The sequence below is a fragment of the Limanda limanda genome, chromosome 17 (genome assembly GCF_963576545.1).
Source record: "Limanda limanda chromosome 17, fLimLim1.1, whole genome shotgun sequence".
Classification (NCBI taxonomy): Eukaryota; Metazoa; Chordata; class Actinopteri; order Pleuronectiformes; family Pleuronectidae; genus Limanda; species Limanda limanda.
Window position 1 is genome coordinate 11,378,555 of NC_083652.1, and position 19,068 is coordinate 11,397,622.

The 19,068-nt window shown below is 42.2% G+C and overlaps 1 protein-coding gene across 1 annotated transcript; it reads left to right on the forward strand.

Moving 5' to 3' along the window:
* The first annotated feature begins 426 nt into the window (after positions 1-426).
* Positions 427-9,363, forward strand: LOC133023636 (homeobox protein Dlx4a-like). The gene is made up of 3 exons (XM_061090710.1): positions 427-733; positions 3,172-3,368; positions 9,121-9,363. Exons 1-3 carry the CDS (start codon positions 427-429, stop codon positions 9,361-9,363), a joined length of 747 nt encoding a protein of 248 aa, XP_060946693.1.
* The last annotated feature ends 9,705 nt before the right edge of the window (positions 9,364-19,068 follow it).

The following is a 19,068-nucleotide window of genomic DNA, read 5'->3' on the forward strand; positions in this document are numbered from 1 at the left end:
AATGAGCTTCTCTGTGCGTGACGCGAGGAGGAGGCAGAGGATGGTGGAGCTGCACGAGGAGGACGTGCACACACAGAGAGAGAGGGAGCAGCTCCGGGACCCGCTGGCTTTAAAGCTTCATTCTGTTGATTGTGTGTCACAAGTGTTGTTGTGTGTTTCCTCCCGCGCACATTGAAGTGTCGGCTGCTCCGTGCGTCCTTGGGTTTGGCACCGCGCGCCCTGGAGCCTCCGGCCGGGATGTAGCGGAGGACCGACCCGCAGACAGCAGCTCCTCTTCCCGCAGACAGCAGCTCCTCTTCCCACAGACAGCAGCTCCTCTTCCCGCAGAGAGAGACCGGAAGTGTGTGACCGTTCTGCAGAAGCCTCCTGCCCGGTACACGCTGGGTCTCCCGGTGATGCCCCGGTCCCGGAGCTCCTAGCGGCCTCATGATGACCATGAGTTCCATGCCGGACTCCCTGGTGCCGGCCGACCCGAGCAAGTCCGCCTTCCTGGAGTTCGGGGGGGGCCACGGCTTCCCGGGCCACCAGCACCCCCCCCCCGGCCTGTCCCACTACCCTGTGCACGCACTTCAGCACGAGGGGCCCTTCTCCTCCGGGGCCTCCTCGTACGGCCGCCCGCTGGGCTACCCGCCGTACCACGGCCCCGTGGGCGAGCTGCACCCGGGGGCCTACCTGCCCTACCAGCACGGGGGGCACGCCGGCACGCTGGGCCTCACCCGGCTGGAGGATGGAGGTGGGTGGTACACATTGAAAAAGAAAAGGCATAAAAATAACATGGGGAAGTGATTGCTCTATTGCATTAATAATGTATCTAATATATATAATATAATATATTTAACACCTGGATCTCAGCCAAATATTCATAATCATAATCGTGTTCATCCTGTGGCTGATTGGAGCAGATCTGATATAAAAGAAAGGGAAACGAAATAATGAAATAATCATGATCAGTGTGTTTAATTAGTTTATTATTATTTGAGTTATTGAACTTGAGTCTGAAGACAGAACGAGTCTCTGCTCGGAGACGCAGGGAGGGGGGGGATAAAGAAGAGAACCTCCTCCACAGATGAGTCCAACGGCCTGAGCTCATGAGGATCCACCACAGGTTCGCCTCAGTAAACTCTGGTTGAGCTGAAGATGAGTTTAAGGCCTGAACCAGAACCCGAGTCCCCACAAGAAGCAGCCGGGCCCGGGCTGTGGTGACCCGCAGGCCCCCCCCTCCTCCCAGCCGCCGGGTCTCTGCTGCCTGCAGCAGGGCCTGGAACCGTTATAATAATTATAGTTATAATAAATGTCACTGTCACTTTCCACTAAATGATTCTTCACTGCACTGAACTGAAATCTTCACATATATATTAATATCCCAGGTTCCTTCTGATCCTTTCAAATCAGGACATGTGTGAAAATAGAATTTCTTTTATAATTTAATTATAATTATAATAAATTTTTATAAAAATATATATTCAGTTTAAAATACAGTTAATTATAACTTCTATGAAATGTTGCAATAAAAAAACTTTAAAATCCCATTAAACATAAAAAAACAAAATTTTATGAACATATGACTATACTAATAAATATAACATTTATTGGATCCACTAATATATTTAAAATAAGAACCAAAATGTCTCAGATATTTCAAATATTTAGTTCAGAGCCTCTGATCAGTTGAACCCATGAAGCTGAAGAGGCGGTTTGACAATTATCACGATGTTAATTAATTACTCAGATCAAATCCTAATGCTCCTATAAGTCTCCATTCATACTCATAGTTACAGAAATACTTGACTCCAGCCAAGTTTCACACATATTCTTTGGTTATGTCTTTCTATGCAAACACAATTTACTTCATCCACATGTTGTTTTAGTTTCTCCTCAATCTTTTGACTTTTCTAGAAACTTTTATGTCTTGACTTTGTCAGATTAATACAATTTAACCAAACCAAAAATGACAAATAATTAAGTTTATCCACACTAAGTCATTTCATCCCAGCTTCGTTTTTTGTAGGACTGTAAATCAGTTTTGTTCACAATGTTAAAAATATTTTTTATAGACAAATATCAATTTCAGCAACAAATCTGCACTTTCATCTAATTTTCTCAACCTGTCTTCACGTGAGATATTAAATAATTTCACTATATATAAAACAGATGAATGACTCCAGCTCAACAATCACGTAAAATAATTTTGTCCCAACTACATTTCAAAAATTGTCCCAATCCTTTGAATCTGATTTATACTCGTATTGTATTTACATGATATAATCACTTTATATTATATCATGTTAAAAAGTTATTTCAGAAGATGTTTTACGCCCAAACATCAGCATCAGCAACAAATCCACTTCCTGTTGATTTATAAACTGAGTCTTAAATCAGCTCAGAAACAATTGAAGAAGAAGAAAAAGGTATTTTTCATTATTATTATCATTATATTATCACACAAACATCAGGGAATTTTGTGGAATTTCAATCAAAAACTCAGTCAAATTTAATCATAACTGTTCAAGTGGAACATTCACAGCCACTTTAGTTCTAGTTTCTGAAGTGGAGGTTATTTTCCTCGTGTTCCCGTGCCTTTAGTTTCTCGGGCTCCTGCGTCTGAGAGCCGGAGCTCAGTTACACGACGGGATCGTCTTGTGGGGCCTCCGCTCGTCCACAGCTGTTCTCTGCTGCCACTGCCGGCGATGAGCTCATGTCATAACAACCATCAGTGTGGGCCAACACGCTCAGTTGCATCGGTTTCCTGAAAATGAAAAAAGGAAGAAGCTGACGAGAAGCCGTGTCGTCTGAGTCGCATGTTTGACTGAAAAACTCCAAACTCACTGCAGAGGACAAAGAGCTTTTACCTTCTAACCTTCATCCCATTGTCATACGTGTTGTGTACTGCAGTGGACAAGTCGTATCATTGTACTTTGCTGTATGAACATTCCTGTGTGTAAACAACTTATTTCTCCCCGAGTTGATGACAGCTTGGATTCATAAATCATCCACAAACACAAGTTCTCATTTCACTAAACTTAATTATTTATCGTCCACACCTTTTGGACGATGGAGTTCATGAGGGATAAAGTGTAAGAACTTTGATTGGAGCTCGTCTGCGAAGTCCCCCCCCCCCCGGTTGACCTTGTGTCCCCAGAGGACTGACCTTGTGTTGTCTCTCGTCTCCAGAGCAGGACAAGCCCACGACGGTGATCGAGAACGGCGAGGTGCGGCTGAACGGGAAGGGGAAGAAGATCCGGAAGCCTCGGACCATCTACTCCAGCCTCCAGCTGCAGGCGCTCAACCAGCGCTTCCAGCAAACCCAGTACCTCGCCCTGCCCGAGCGGGCCGACCTGGCCGCCAAGCTGGGCCTGACGCAGACTCAGGTACCATGGAGGAGCACACACAGACACACACACACACACACACACACACACACACACACACACACACACACAGACACACACAATAAGACCACATCTGCACTGTCACTTCATGTTTCTGACTTCTAGAAACACAGAAAGACGGAAAATCAGATTAAAGCCGGAAGAAAAATAATGATTTAAATACCAGGTATTTTATGTGAAGATAAAAACACATGTGATGATGACAAACGGAAATATTTCTAATGTGAACAAAGGTTTGGCTAATTTTTCTAATTGAGGGTGTGTTTGGTTCACCTCACCCTATTTCCAAAGTACAGATGAGACACACGAGGGAGTTTCCTGATCGATTGTTTAATCATTATCATTTTATCATCTGACAACAGATCTGAGTTTGGCTCTTTTGATTGAAAATACACAAAAAGTGAATTAGATTTGGATTTAATCCAAAATCCAAATGTCTGCAACAGTTTCCTTTGGACTGAAGCTTTTCTCTGCCGGTGAAAAGGGACCAAAGGAAAAGAATAAGAATAAAAGTCCCAACAGGCGCTGGTGCATTCCTGCTCACAGGTGTCACACATTTGCCTCCATGTGTAATTAGATACTGACATTTTCCCCGATAGCCTGTTATTAAATATCTCGTGAAATGTCATCGCGTGTTTGTCATCTGATAAATCGTAAAAGAGAAAAGAAAAGAAACCGATGACAACACAACCATGAATGCAAATCTCAAATTCAAAAGGATAAGAGTTTGTTTGTGTAAGTGTGTGTGTGTGCGTGCGTGCGTGCGTGCGTGCGTGCGTGCGTGCGTGCGTGTGTGTGTGTGTGCGTGCGTGTGTGTGTGTGTGTGTGTGTGTGTGTGTGTGTGTGTGTGTGTGTGTGTGTGTGTGTGTGTGTGTGTGTGTAAGCGTGTGTGTGTGTGTGTAAGCGTGTGTGTGTGTGTAAGCGTGTGTGTCAGGAAAATAAAAGGCTAATGGCGGCCATTTTGTCCCACGTCGTTGAGTGGACGTTTGAAATGTAACAAGAATCCAAACTTCTGTAATTCACCAGAAATCATCAGATTTTACTCTGATGATTTCTTCTCTCATTAATCTGTGAATTCTGGGAACTTCCCTGATGACCACGATCTAAATTAATATTACACTTTAATATGTTTACTTCACTTTGAGCCTAAAATGTATTTTTCTTCTTCTGTTCCATCCCATGAACGACAAAACTGTTTAAAACCGTTTCAACCTTAATATACTACTAATAACAATACTTCTAATAATAATACTACTAATACAACTACTAATACTACTACTACTAATAATAATAATAAAAATACTACTACTAGTAATAATAATACTAATTGTAACCCACCATTATTAAATATAAGCAGATTGTATCATTATAAACACAAATTACAACCGTTTCAACCAGTTAGTTTGGGAAAATAAACTTTATTCTTTAATTAGCGTTTAATTAACCGTTCACCTACTAGAACAGTCTAGACAAAACTACTTTAAATTAGCCTGATTTAAATCAAGGCTGCAGCCGTTTATTTTATAAATTAATCTCAAGCCAAAGAATAATGTTACATTAAATACAAATAAAGAAAATTAAAGTTTCATCTTTAGCTGAAGTTAACTGTGACTTTCAACTCAACTTCTTAGCTTTTTTCAACAAATTGATACAAATACAAAAACACTTTGAAAAATTACGCATTTCTAGTTTTATACAGTTTAATACAACAATAAGAAAAAGGTTCAATTTCCTCTGACTCATTATGAACAGAAACGGGAACATTAGAAACTGGGACCAGATCATATTTGAAAAATCACCAACCAGGTGTGAGCAGGTGTCCCACCGAGGAAACTTTATATCAGAGTGTTTGGGAAAAACCTCAAGTGAAATATGACACGTGTGTGAGTGTGTGTGTGTGTGTGTGTGTGTGTGCGTGTGCGTGTGCAGCTGATGTCATCACATGAACTGTCCTAATCCAGAATGAATTAACCGCAGCAGCTCTGTTGACACTGGGACTAAGAGATGATCCGTTCATTTGTCTTTACTTGAATGTGGTCGCTAACGTCACGTGCACGCTGCTGACTTATTTTTTTTTTCTTCACCTTTTATTCTCTGTTTATTCTGATGTGGTTTCTGGGGGAAAGTTGATTCTGATCTTTACGACACAGTCGAGTATGGAAGGAAACTTTAAATTGAACGAATAAATGTAGTTTTAAGAATTCAGACATAGTTTGTGGATAAAATATCGTCAGTGATTCTTTTAAAAACACTTTTCAGACTAGAGTCAAAAACTTTATCATCAAGATGAGACGTTTTTCTGAGCAGATAAGAAATGTTCTGGTTTGACATTACAAAGTAATTCACATTTACTCCTAAAGTTTCATCACAATGAAAAGTTTCAAGATGTGAGCAGATGAACCACTTCCTGCTCCTGTTGCTGTTGGAAGCTCTGAATGAAGACTCATATTTATTAATCCAATTTGCCTCCATGTGTAATTAGATACTGGCATCTTCCCCGATAGCCTGTTATTAAATATCTCGTGAAATGTCATCGAGTGTCTGTCATCTGATAAATCGTAAAAGAGAAAAGAAAAGAAACCGATGACAACAAAACCATAAATGCAAATCTTAAATTCAAACAATAGGAGTTTGTGTGTGTAAGTTGTGTGTGAGTGTGTGTGTGTGTGTGTGTGTTTATCCTTAAATTCTTGGTTTGTAACAAGTCGGATTTTATTCTTTTAGACTTTTACAGCACATTTATTAAACTGAGTGGATCAAACAAAGACTCATTTGAGACGCTCAGAATCAAAATGTCCTTTTAAGGTGAGAAACATTCTGTTTATTGTGCGAGTTTCTACTTTAGAGTCAGAATAAACTTGATCTAATCTACACAAACACAAGATGGCTGCTCTGTGTCTCCTTGTTGTGCACGTCCTCAGAATTAATCCGATGTACCGAGATGCAATACCCACATAAACATCGGGGGCAGTAGCGAGGCACGTAATCAGCGACAGAAACGATGAAGAGTTTTGAAGACGAGCTGTGGCACCACTTCTAGATTACACACACACAAATTCACACATGTTTGTCTGGAATCAGCCAAACGTTGATCTCCTGAAGATTCGCCATCTTACACATGAAGTACCGAAACTCGAACTTGAACGATAACAGTCGGCACGCAGCTGGTTGCTTAGAAACATGGTGAAACAACAAGTACACAGGGGGAGTACACACACACACACACACACACACACACCATAAGATAGTTATCATATACCACATCTCGATCCTGCCTTGGTGCCATTAGGCCGCCGGCCAACCACAGAGTACTTTCCCTCAAAATCACCAGCGTTCGCAGACGCAGCTGAGAAATGGCACGTAGCACATTTTCCCTGAAACTCTCTCTCACACACACACACACACACACACACACACACACACACACACACACACACACACACACACACACACACACACACACACACACACATTGTACTTCTGAATTAACCTCACAGGACACCACTGACCAAATTTTTGTTTTTGTGTTTTTAAACACAAAAAATATAAATAAACGCACTGCGAATCATGGGAGAATACATTCCCTCACACACACACACACACGCACAGACCCACTCACACAAACACACATACACACACACAAAGATTTTACTTGTGAATTAACCTCACAGGACACCACTGACCACATTTTTTGCTTTTGTGTTTTTAAAAATATGAATACACACACTGGGAATCATGGGAGGATACGTTCCCTCACACACAGACACACACACACACACAGACCCACACACACACACACACACCGGCACCTGGCCTGTGTCTCAGCCCCCCCCCCCCCCCCGATGTTGCTGCCATTAGCTTTGCTCTCAGAGAAGCTGTCAGCTCCGTGTTGCTGCTGGAATATGAAACCAATAATTACAGCAGGATCCTCTGGCTGAAGCTGCATTAGCTTAACGTGCTGCTGACGGACTCGTGGGCTCATCAACTCGCTCGCTGGGAGCTTTCACGTGTTGTGTAGTTATTACACTGACGGCTCTGTGGTTTGGTGGCTGTCACTCTTATGACTTTAGACCAGAGATTAAACAAAGAATCTGTTGACGGGTTTTTCTCTTTCAACTCTGCAGAAACTTGAAGGAATCTGAAGTGCAGTTTACGCTCTGACAGCTTTCAAGTGGCATAATTAAAATGTATTGTCTGCTTGTGAAGCGCTCGTTTAACTTTATGTATTTGCCGCAGTAATAGGCCGTGACTGACGTCAACAGATTCACTGGAACAATAGAGATGAAATGAAATGTCAGATTTCTCTCTGCATGACTTCATCTCTCGCCGGGTGTGAACGTTGCTGTCGTCTGTTGATAACTTGGTGAAAGGGACATTTTTCCGTATATTTAGACTCAATTAAACCGGTGTGGACGTATTTTTTTATAGAATAATATAATCTTCCATAAAACAGTTCAACCGTTTCCATGAATCCACATAAACTCTCAGGGTAATAATTCCCAGGACGGAGAAGAAAACAACTTTAGCGCCAAATCTGTTTGCTGGTATTTTTCTCTCTTTCTCTTCTCCGTCGTTCTCCAGAGTTTCTCTCTCTTTACAGCTCATTTAAAACCTGTTTAAGACAAAGTCTTGTTCGCTGACTTTGTGTTATTACTCATGATTCATTTGTTCCTGCTCAGCCGACAGCTTTGCCCTTGAGGCAGATTTGTGTAATTTGATGCTCAATTTGCGAGCACGCTGGAAACAGAGAACATGCCAATCACACTGACACCAACAGACCTGAGTCATGTGACCACGAGAGAGACGCTGCTACACTCAGCTCCATCGTTTTATAGCTTATCTACACTCGACTATTTCAGCTTCACAGGTTTATAACCATATAAATGTCCTGACACTTAGAATCAGCAACAGAAAACCTCGAACCCAGACTATGGGATTTATTTAAAACACTAATAATATGCTGTAAAACCAGCAGGAAGTCCCCCCCGCTGGAAGTCCCGATCCTGGCACAAAGGTTGTAAAAGACCTCGACTCCCGAGGCCAGGTTACCCAGAATGCAGCAGGAGACAAAGAGCAGGGACACGTGCAGCTGTAACGTTAGGTTCAGAGGCTTCAGGGGTGGAGACATGCAGCCGTCAGACCACAACAACCAATCTAGAACCATCTCAAACCATCTCAACCAATCTAGAACGTTCTAGAACCATCTCAAACCATCTACAACCATCTCAGACCATCTCAACCAAATCTCAACCATCTCAACCAGTCTCAAACCAACAATCTACATTTCTGCTTTCTTGATAGTTTGATTCAGCCTGAGAAATACTGATTTCCTCATGTACTTTATATCACACCGCATGCATTGTGTTAGCATGCATTGTGTAGAGGAGCACTGCAGCGCTGCAGACGTGTGCGGTGTCAGGAGGCCGTGATGTCATCAGCTTTATGAAGCGTTTTGGTATTTCTGTGTGTAACCGTGAGGTCGTTATGCTGTAACATTTTATGATCCACAGTTTGTCTGTACATCTCATTATTACCTAATTGTAGGTTATTTGACTGCGCTAGCTTTCTCCAAGGTTTCTCCTGCTCTGCAGTCGAGAGAAGCCTCGTCACACTTCATCGTAGTTTTGTTTTCCATAGTTTTAATATTTTAAATATTCATTCATGTCCCTGCAGTGTTAGAAACTGGATTAGTTTTATCATACTGATCTGTTTCCTTTTCCTCGTCCCTCAGGTGAAAATATGGTTCCAGAACAAACGATCTAAATACAAGAAGATCATGAAGAACGGCCCCTGCGGCCCTGAGGGAGACCACCTCGCCCCCCCACAGCCGTCCTCGTCCTCGCCCTGCTCCATGTGGGACAACAGCATGGTGGCCAAAGGTGCACCGGTGCATTCTGGGGGATATATGAACAATTTTGGACTCTGGTACCCTGCACACCAGCAGGACTCCATGCCAAGGACTCAGATGATGTGACAGACAGGAAGCAGCGCGAGACACTTCCAGGACAAATGATGGATTAACGCCCGACTGGAGCAGTTCAGCACACGGACATGTTTAGAGTGTGAGCCGCTCGGGAGGCATGAATCCACGGGTTGTTACCAGATACTGTGTGTGAGGGGGAAATGGATCAATCAGATAATATTCTAACATATAAACAACCTTTAAAGTAATAAGTTGTAAAATATATCTTTAAATTAAAAAATTCATGAATTATTTGGTGGATATAAATACCTCTGAGGCTGAAAATGGCCTTTTCAAACTAAAACAACCTCTGTCCATATTAACAGTCATTAAAACACATGTCACATGACCACTCACGTACACTGGGCGTGCACGTACAGGTATAAACAGTAAAGAGAATAAGCAGCTGTATCTCTGTAAAATACAGAGTTTGACTGAGCAGCTGTTTGCAGAGACACAGGCTCAGAACCTGCTTCTTCAGGAAGGAGGTCACGTGATGACCAATCATCAAAGGCGTGACCCGTGTTTCTGCTCGTCCAGAATCGAACACAGATTCAAACTTCTCTGTTTCAGCGTCTCTGAATCTCCGGAGTTTGACCATCAGGTGAATCTGTATCAGAGTCGATGTGTTTTGTTTTCAGGTGAAAACATAGTCGTGTGGATGAAGCTCGGTTCGTATCGACTTGAGCTGAAGAACTAAAAACACAACCGACAAATTCAATTTAACATGAAAAACCTAGATTTTTTTATTCCATCTTTAGTTGCAGATCTTTTAAACACTCAGTTGGTTTGTTTCTGCCTCCAGAGCCGCTCCAGACATTCTGGTTGAAGCCGTGACTCAAAGCTGACATTTCCACATGTGGATATTTCAGGTTACATTTCCTCTGTGTTTTCTCTCTGTTACAGTCGATCAGACAGTTTTGGGTTTTCAGGGTTTTCTTCTTGCAGCAGTGGTTCTTCACTGAACTTCACGGATTCAAAGAACCATGCGGTTTGCAAACGCTAAAAACAGATCAAATTAAATAACAAACAAAATTCAATTCTCACCATTGTGTGTGTTCTATAAATCTGACGGGGGTTTGTGTGGTACAATTATGGTTCAAGCCTGTAAAGAGGCATTATGAAAGAAATGATTGCAACACTTTTATGATTCTTATAAAGCCCTTTTAAAGTTTGTATGGTAAATACGCACTGAACGAACACAGCTACTTTAATGTATTATTGAGTCTTAATTGAGTCAAATTATATATAAATATATAATGTATTTTGTCATTATAATAAAAAATTATAGAATTTAAAATAAGATCAAACCAAAAAGAATATTCCAGACATTTATTTGAAATCCTCCATGTGCTGATTTTGTGGTTTTCAGAATTTAAATAATTGACTAATTTAGAATTCCGCCGTCTCGTGTTCAGTTCTGTCCCCGACACTCGTCTCTGAGCTAAAGACAGAAGACATTCGTCTCTGAGCTGGAGACAGAAGACACTCGTCTCTGAGCTGGAGACAGAAGACATTCGTCTCTGAGCTGGAAACAGAAGACACTCGTCTCTGAGCTGGAGACAGAAGACACTCGTCTCTGAGCTGGAGACAGAAGACACACAGTTCAGACACATGGACTAATGGACTTTTAATGATTGATGTCAATTTTTAAATTTCAGTCAGACCTGCCACAGGAAACAAAACTATTTTATAATATATTGACTCTTGTCTGGCTGTGCTTATTTGAAATAAACCCAGTTATTATTGCCACTCTCTTTGATTTGGTTTATTCAACTTAAATAACAACATAGCTTGTAATTAGTTTTCACATCTTTATCCTCAAACAGATCAAAAACATTTCATTCAGACGTTTTCCTCTAAAACAACATCTTCCCTCAGTCCGTGTGAACCCAAGTGGCCTCGAGCCGCTTTCTCTAGAGTCGTAAATCAGAGGACGCGGGTCACATCTGGAAAAGCATAAAAGAGTCGTCAGAAATCGTCAATGATTTTATAAAATGACCACGTCAATTAAAGGTAATTCAGGACACAGCTTGTTAAATAAAGCTTTCACTCTGACGCTGTAATTATCTGTAATTGTCAGTCAAGGGAATCAGCCGTTGCCTCAGGCCCGAGGAGAAGGATTGGATTACATCAAACTGGATTAGAGGAGGCTAATCCTGACACAAGATTAATTTGCTCCATGAGTATTACAATAATGATGAATAATATTTAATACATTGCTCTTTAAAAGTGTCTTTTGTTTTGTGTGTGTGCATCTTAAAAGGGGATCAAATCCTCCACTGAGCAGAACTAGACTTTTAAACTCTTTGATCAAACTAAAGCTTGTGACACATCTTCGGTGAATGAACACAACGTTATGACCAATAAGTTTAAATACAATCAACAGAAGTAATAAATCTAATGTCTGGACACAAACAACCTTCATCAAACGACGTCAGCGTCACCATTTGTAATTTGATTTAGTGAATTTATCCAAAGTTTTATTTGAGAAGTTATTAAAGTTTGTGTGAGATCGAGAGGAAACATAAGGCCGGGAGGTGACCGGTGAGTAAATCTGTTTTATCAATAAATCGACACAGTCCATGTTTCTATGAAGGAATTAAGGTGAAGAAGGAACAATTACAACAAATAATATTCTTATCTAAATAAATAAACGCACATATAGCAAATAAATTATATATATATGTGTTGTATACACCACACATCCCTCCCACTGATATGTTGAATTGACTTCATTTCATCAGGAAGTACATTTCAAGTCTGAAGAGTTCAGAGCTGAATGAGACGGATTCTGGAGTCGATGGAGAAAACATTCACCTGGTTCAGTTTTCATGTTTGACGTGATGACCTTTAACCTCTGTGATCTCATTATTTCTACTTTAAATTAAACCGTTCTCTTGTTCCTTAGAAACTGTTATAATTATTTGTGTTTGCAGATTTTCTTTAGTCGTTTTCTCTTCTGCTGAAGATCAAACCTGGGAACTTTCCAGGCTCCTTCAGTCTGTAACAGCAGAAGCATTGTGCCGCCTCGGGCAAAGTTCACACAAGTTTTATGGAATATTTTCTTCACAGACGCGTTGTGATGAACTAATGAAGCGATGGGAGCCCTTCGGGGGGGCAGGCAACACAAACCCAAACCGTCTGCACAAAGGAGACGAGGAGGAAACGAGGAACAACGAGAAAGACAAAGACAAGGTTCTCACACAAAGAGAAGAGACGTTTCAACACAACGGTTCAAAACCATTTACTGAGAATTGCTCTTCACTGTCTCTAGTGGTGTCAGTGAGTTTATAATGTTTGTTACACAGACTGAATTATTTGACAATAGTTGTGTTATAGTTTGACAAAATTCATCTGCTCAAAACTGGGAGATAAAGGTTTTTAACGGCCTGAGAGTCGCTGAGGGAAAACAGGTTGAACGCACCTTATTAGTTTCACCAGTACAGACCAGTATATAAAGTACAGAACAGGGGATGAGCCCAGTAACAGTAAAAACTATAAAATCACTTTTATTCCTGAAGATAAAGAGTGTTCATGAACTTTGTAATATTTACAACATCCAGCTGAGAGCAGACGTGAATTATAAAAAGACTCATGATCTGTGAGTCTATGTTTCTAAAATAATAGATTCTGAACGAGTAGATCACTGCTCATGAAAACTAAAACCAAATAAAAGCCGAGCGTGTGGAAAAAAAACATAAAACCAGAGACTTGCTACTGGGCAGATGACATCATGTGACGTCCTGCAGAGAGAGAGAGGGGGGGGGGAGAGAGAGAGAGCTAGAGAGAGCTAGAGAGAGAGAGAGAGAGAGAGAGAGAGAGAGAGAGAGAGAGAGACATTAATTAAAACAAGCCATGAGCAGCAGGGGTCATGTTAAATTTGCTGTTAAACTTGAGTCCTGCAGCGCGGAAACACACACATTCAAGTTTTAAGTGCAACTGAGGTACTGCAGAGTGTGTGTCTGTGTGTGTGTGTGTGTCTGTGTCTGTGTGTGTGTGTGGGAACAACACTGCCACTATACGAGTGATATCAGACGTTCTTCTTATTCCACATCCAGCTACTAAAGGATTTCACATGATCAGCTCCAGTGAATCATACAAAGACTCATGAGTCACTACATGTTGGAGCCATGTTGTATGTTAACATGTTGTATGTTGTCATGTGTGTGGTAACATGTTTCTATACAAACACCCTGCAGGAACAAATATATTTAGTTGTTACTTTTATTAGTTTCTAACTTCTTTCAAGACCTTCAGTTGAAACACAATGGAAACTCAAACAAACGGTATCGGCCTGTGAGAGCAGATTGGTGCCGTGTGTGTGTGTGTGTGTGTGTGTGGGGGGGGGGGGTCGTGGCTGCAGGCTGGGAAAAGGAAGGTAATGTCAGCTCAGAATCTTTCATCACACGGTCGTAAACTGTTCCTCGGCGCTCAGCTTGCAGCAGCTGATGTCATCGCCTCGTCTCGCCCACGAGGCGCTGCGGCGGCGGCGTAGCCCCGCCCCCTGAGCTCACCTTCACGTCTCATGGTGATAGAGAGGAGCGTTTGGTTTGTGCACATGCTCGGTTGGAGGGGAGGAAGTAACGTGCAGCGTGGTTAGTGTTAGTTCCTCTGCTGTCTGGTGAGATCCTGGTTATCATGTGCTACCGGCAGAACGTCACGGCGGCTGCGTGCTGAGCCGGTCGCTACAGGCCCAGCGGCGTCTCGGGACGTTCACACACATTCTTCTGTGACACCTGGAAGCTGAGGGCTCAGCGCAGGAAGCTCAGCGCCTGAACACACATGGAAGGTGTCCTCCTGGATCTGTGGGGCCACGCCCTCATGCCTGTGGGGCCACGCCCTCACACCGAGCCTCAGAACACCATGTGGGTTTGATCCATGTACCAAGGAACCACGAGGAGGAATCTACAACTGTGTGGTCTGAGCTAACGCAGTCAGTAGGGTTGTGTTTCCACAGTTGTGTCATCAGAGGTGTGTGTCATTATGCAGTTATACATATACAGTCTATGGCAGTTACACAGCAGAAAAAGATTCCATCCATCATCTTTAAGACAGACCTCCAGTGGATCACAGGGTGAACCTTCAGACGTGGACTGAACGTTCCTCTGGTTCCTCTGGAACATCTCCTCCAGAGGAGTACTCTGGAGGAGATGTTCAGATGAGTTCCTCCAGTCGGTCCCGTGGTCTCAGGTCCACAGAACGTCCTCAGAACTGAGCGGCTCCACCTGAACGCTACAGACACGTCTGTTGTTACTGTGAACGAGTTCGATGAAGAATCTCCGGCTGGGATGCTCGTGTGTGAAAGAGAAACTCGAAGATTCTGAAGAGTTAATGTCTGTTTTCAGATGCAGAGGTGTAAAAAGTACTGAAATATTGTACTCAAGTAAAAGTACCTTTACTTTGATGAAATTTTACTTAAGTACAAGTAAAAGTACCCATCTAAATATCTACTCAAGTAAAAGTAAAACGTAGTTCATTTAAAATGTACTTTAAGTAAAAGTTACTTAGTTACTTCCAAAAACTTGATGGGGGTCGCTCCTATACAGTGCAAAAAAGGACAAGGGGTCATAAATCCAATCCAAAAACAGTTATTTTTAATTAAAGGAGAATCTTAACAAATATAAGTACATTAAACATGTCAAACATTTAACATTTAACATGTCAACACAACATTTAAGAACTTTTGGGGGGACATGTCAAGACATGAACCACATGACAGCTAAAATAAAAAGTTGAAATGCCGCTGTCCCACTTTTTTTTTTTTTACTTTTGGTTAAACTTTTGTCCACCTTTAGAGCACTAGTCTACAAACTTCTTGCAGAGATGCCACAGGTTTTCTTCATCTGCTCTAATCTCAACTGGCGGAAAGTTCGATGCTTCCGCTTGTTGGTCGTCCGCAATATCATCCTTCTCTACCTCTCGTGACATCGACTCCATCATCCACTCGATGCAGCATCTACCACCAGTGTTGTGCAAGTTCACACCTGTCATGAACTAGTTCCAAGTTCAGTTCATACAAGTAAACATGAATAGTTCACGTTCATAGTTCACCATTTAAATTCAGAACTAGTTCATAGTTCAGTTCATTTTATAGTTTTAAGGTGGAAAGTGAGAATGAAAGACTTAACTTGTTTTTTAAAGAAAACTTTATCCATCACTACCCCTTGCCTTAAACTGTACTTCATATGTATCAATTACTAAAATAAATGTTTTTAATTATTTTGTTTTATTATTGCTAATTTTCTCTGTTAATATATTCATACCCTGCAAACAAAAGGCACAACAAATCAAAGTTTTGATACATTTATTTTGAAATGGTGTCTTTTATTTTGAAAAGGCACTTCCTGAATAATACGGAAAAGATCGCTACTGGCAGGTGTGCCTCGCGCACAACACTGTCTACTACTTCAGTGAGAATTGCCTTGAACTGTTTTTTTTTTACTCAGTAACGGATGTAATTTCCAATGTAGCGAAGTACAATACTCCAGTCAAAATCTACTTAAGTAAAAGTAAAATGGGTATCACACTTCTCAGCCTCCCTGGTAAAGTCTACTCCAAGGTGCTGGAAAGGAGGGTTCGGCCGATCGTCGAACCTCAGATTGAAGAGGAACAATGCGGTTTTCGCCCCGGACGTGGAACTACGGACCAGCTCTTCATTCTCGCAAGGATCCTGGAGGGGGCCTGGGAGTATGCCCATCCGGTCCACTTGTGTTTTGTGGATCTGGAGAAGGCGTATGACCGGGTCCCCCGGGAGAAACTGTGGGAGGTGCTGCGGGAGTATGGGGTAAGGGGGTCTCTCCTCAGGGCCATCCAATCCCTGTACTCCCAAAGCGAGAGCTGTGTTCGGGTCCTCGGCAGCCAGTCAGTTTCGTTCTCAGTGGGTGCTGGTCTCCGCCAGGGCTGCGCCTTGTCACCAATCCTGTTTGTGATATACATGGACAGGATATCGAGGCGTAGTCGTGGTGGGGAGGGGTTGCAGTTCGGTGGTCTGAGGATCTCGTCACTGCTTTTTGCGGATGATGTGGTCCTCATTGGATCATCGGCTTGTGACCTTCAGCACTCACTGGATCGGCTGGCGGCCGAGTGTGAAGCGGCTGGGATGAGGATCAGCACCACTAAATCTGAGGCCATGACTCTTAGCAGGAAACCGATGGATTGCTTACTCCGGGTAGGAAATGAGTCCTTAGCCCAAGTGAAGGAGTTCAAGTACCTCGGGGTCTTGTTCGCGAGTGAGGGTACTATGGAGCGTGAGATTGGCCGGAGAATCGGAGCAGCGGGGGCGGTATTGCGTTCGCGTTACCGCACCGTTGTAACGAAAAGAGAGCTGAGCCGCAAGGCAAAGCTCTCGATCTACCGGTCGATCTTCGTTCCTATCCTCACCTATGGTCATGAGGGCTGGGTGATGACCGAAAAGGACGAGATCGCGGGTTTTCTCAGAAGGGTGGCTGGCGTCTCCCTTAGAGATAGGGTGAGAAGCTCAGTCATCCGTGAGGGACTCGGATTAGAGCCGCTGCTCCTTTACTTAGAAAGGAGTCAGCTGAGGTGGTTCGGGCATCTGGTAAGGATGCCCACTGGGCGCCTCCCTTGGGAGGTGTTTCAGGCACGTCCAGTGGGGAGGAGACCTCGGGGAAGACCCAGGAGTAGGTGGAGAGATTATATCTCAACACTGGCCTGGGAACGCCTCGGGATCCCCCCGTCAGAGCTGGTCAATGTGGCCCGGGAAAGGGAAGTCTGGGGCCCCCTGCTTGAGCTGCTCCCCCCGCGACCCCACCCCGGATAAGCGGATGAAGATGAGATGAGAGAGATGAAAGTAAAATTACCCATTTCAAAAACTACTCGAAAAATTACAAAGTACACAAAAAACTACTCAATTACAGTAACGTGAGTAAATGTAATTCGTTACTTTACACCTCTGTTCAGATGTAATGAGAGAAGATACAGTAAACACACAACATTCAACATAACACACAACATTCAACATCTAACAAAACACGCAACATCCAACAAAACACACAACATTCAACAAACACACAACATGCAGTCAGTGTGAGCTAACATGCTAAGAACAAACCTGGAGCAGGTGAGGTTTGAATCTTCTTCTTCGTTGGTCTCTTGAGGGAACGAGGCCTCGTGGTGGAGAGCTCCCCCTTCTGGACTCTGCAGGCATCACAAGTCAATCACCATCACAGGCTGAACAGATCGATCACAGATCACAGGAAACAGCTGAGAGGCTTTTAAAGCTTTTTAAACTTAAAAGAAATTCAGCATTTTAACATTTTTATCAGGACATTTCATATATATTGTAAATATGTATATACTTACATACATACATAAAAATGTCACTTGTATTTTTTTACAGATTTAATATTCTATTGTTTTGTTGACTGTATTCTATTAAATATTGTGTTACTGTAATTTGGAGCAAGATGGTACAAGACCTTCCTTTGGTATAAATAAAGTCTATCTTATATTATCTTATCTTACATTATATCATCTTATCTAATATTATCATACATTACATTATATTATCTTATATCTCAACCCTCACCTTAAATCTAATGATTTATGTTGACACGTCACAATGTGACTGTTTATACAGACTTAGGTTCCCACAACATGAGCAGTAACTACACACAGACAGACACACACACACACCCTCGTCTCTGTGCGAGCCACATGAAAGCAGCACAGCCTCAGTGTGTGTGTCTGCAGTGTGTTATTAGAATCCAGAGACTCCAGAGTGTCTGCTGCTCCGTCACCTCCCACAACCTCCCAGACACGCACATACACGTGTGCATGTGCGTGTCTGTAAGTTGTGTATCACATATAGACGAGTGCAGCCTGTGTGTGACTCACTGGGACAGACAGGAAAGCACCATCAACTCCTCTGTGTGTGTGTGTGGGGGGGTGTTCACAGGTAAATACACACAGAGACAAACACGTTAGTCAAATAAAGACATTTTATTTTTTGACTCAATTTCTGAAACATAAAATGCTTTTAATGCATAAACTGAACTGCGTAGATTTGCAGTTGACTCTATAAATAAAAGACCTGAGTACAACATGTTAATACAAAATATAAAACTTATTTTTAGACTTTTAAACACAAACTCGTCATCACTTTGTCTCTTCCTGGTTATTTCTGGTCCTCGAACAGGAATTAAAGGGCCACTGCGACATCTTTAAAGATCGGATTATATGTCGTGGAGGATATTTGGAAACAGTCGCACAAACAGTTGCACAAACAGTTGCCCAAACAGTCGCACAACGTAACTGAGAAGTTTGGTTAGTTCTGATATTTACCTTTAGGTTCGGAGGTTGAACATGTTTAACAGAGAACGCTGCCAAGTTGCATTGTGGGAGTTGTAGGATACAGTGTGTTGAAACTCTTATCCTGACCTTTAACTGTAAATAATACAAAAAGAAAAAACAAACAAACCTGTGAAATATAAAATTTCTCATCATTAATGTTATTTTTGGAAACTGTTGGTTTTTATAATCCATGATGAGACTGAGCTGCTGAAAAGTGAATTGTGACAGTTTCATGATAGAATATCTGAGGATTTAAATCCTGAATAACAGATTAATAAATACATCGCATCTTGTAAACATTCACCCAAAAGTTCCTAATAAAACTTAATTCAATCACATAAGTTGTTTTTTATGGCTGAGTCATCGTCCTGTCAACACCGTGATGTCATCACACACACGTCT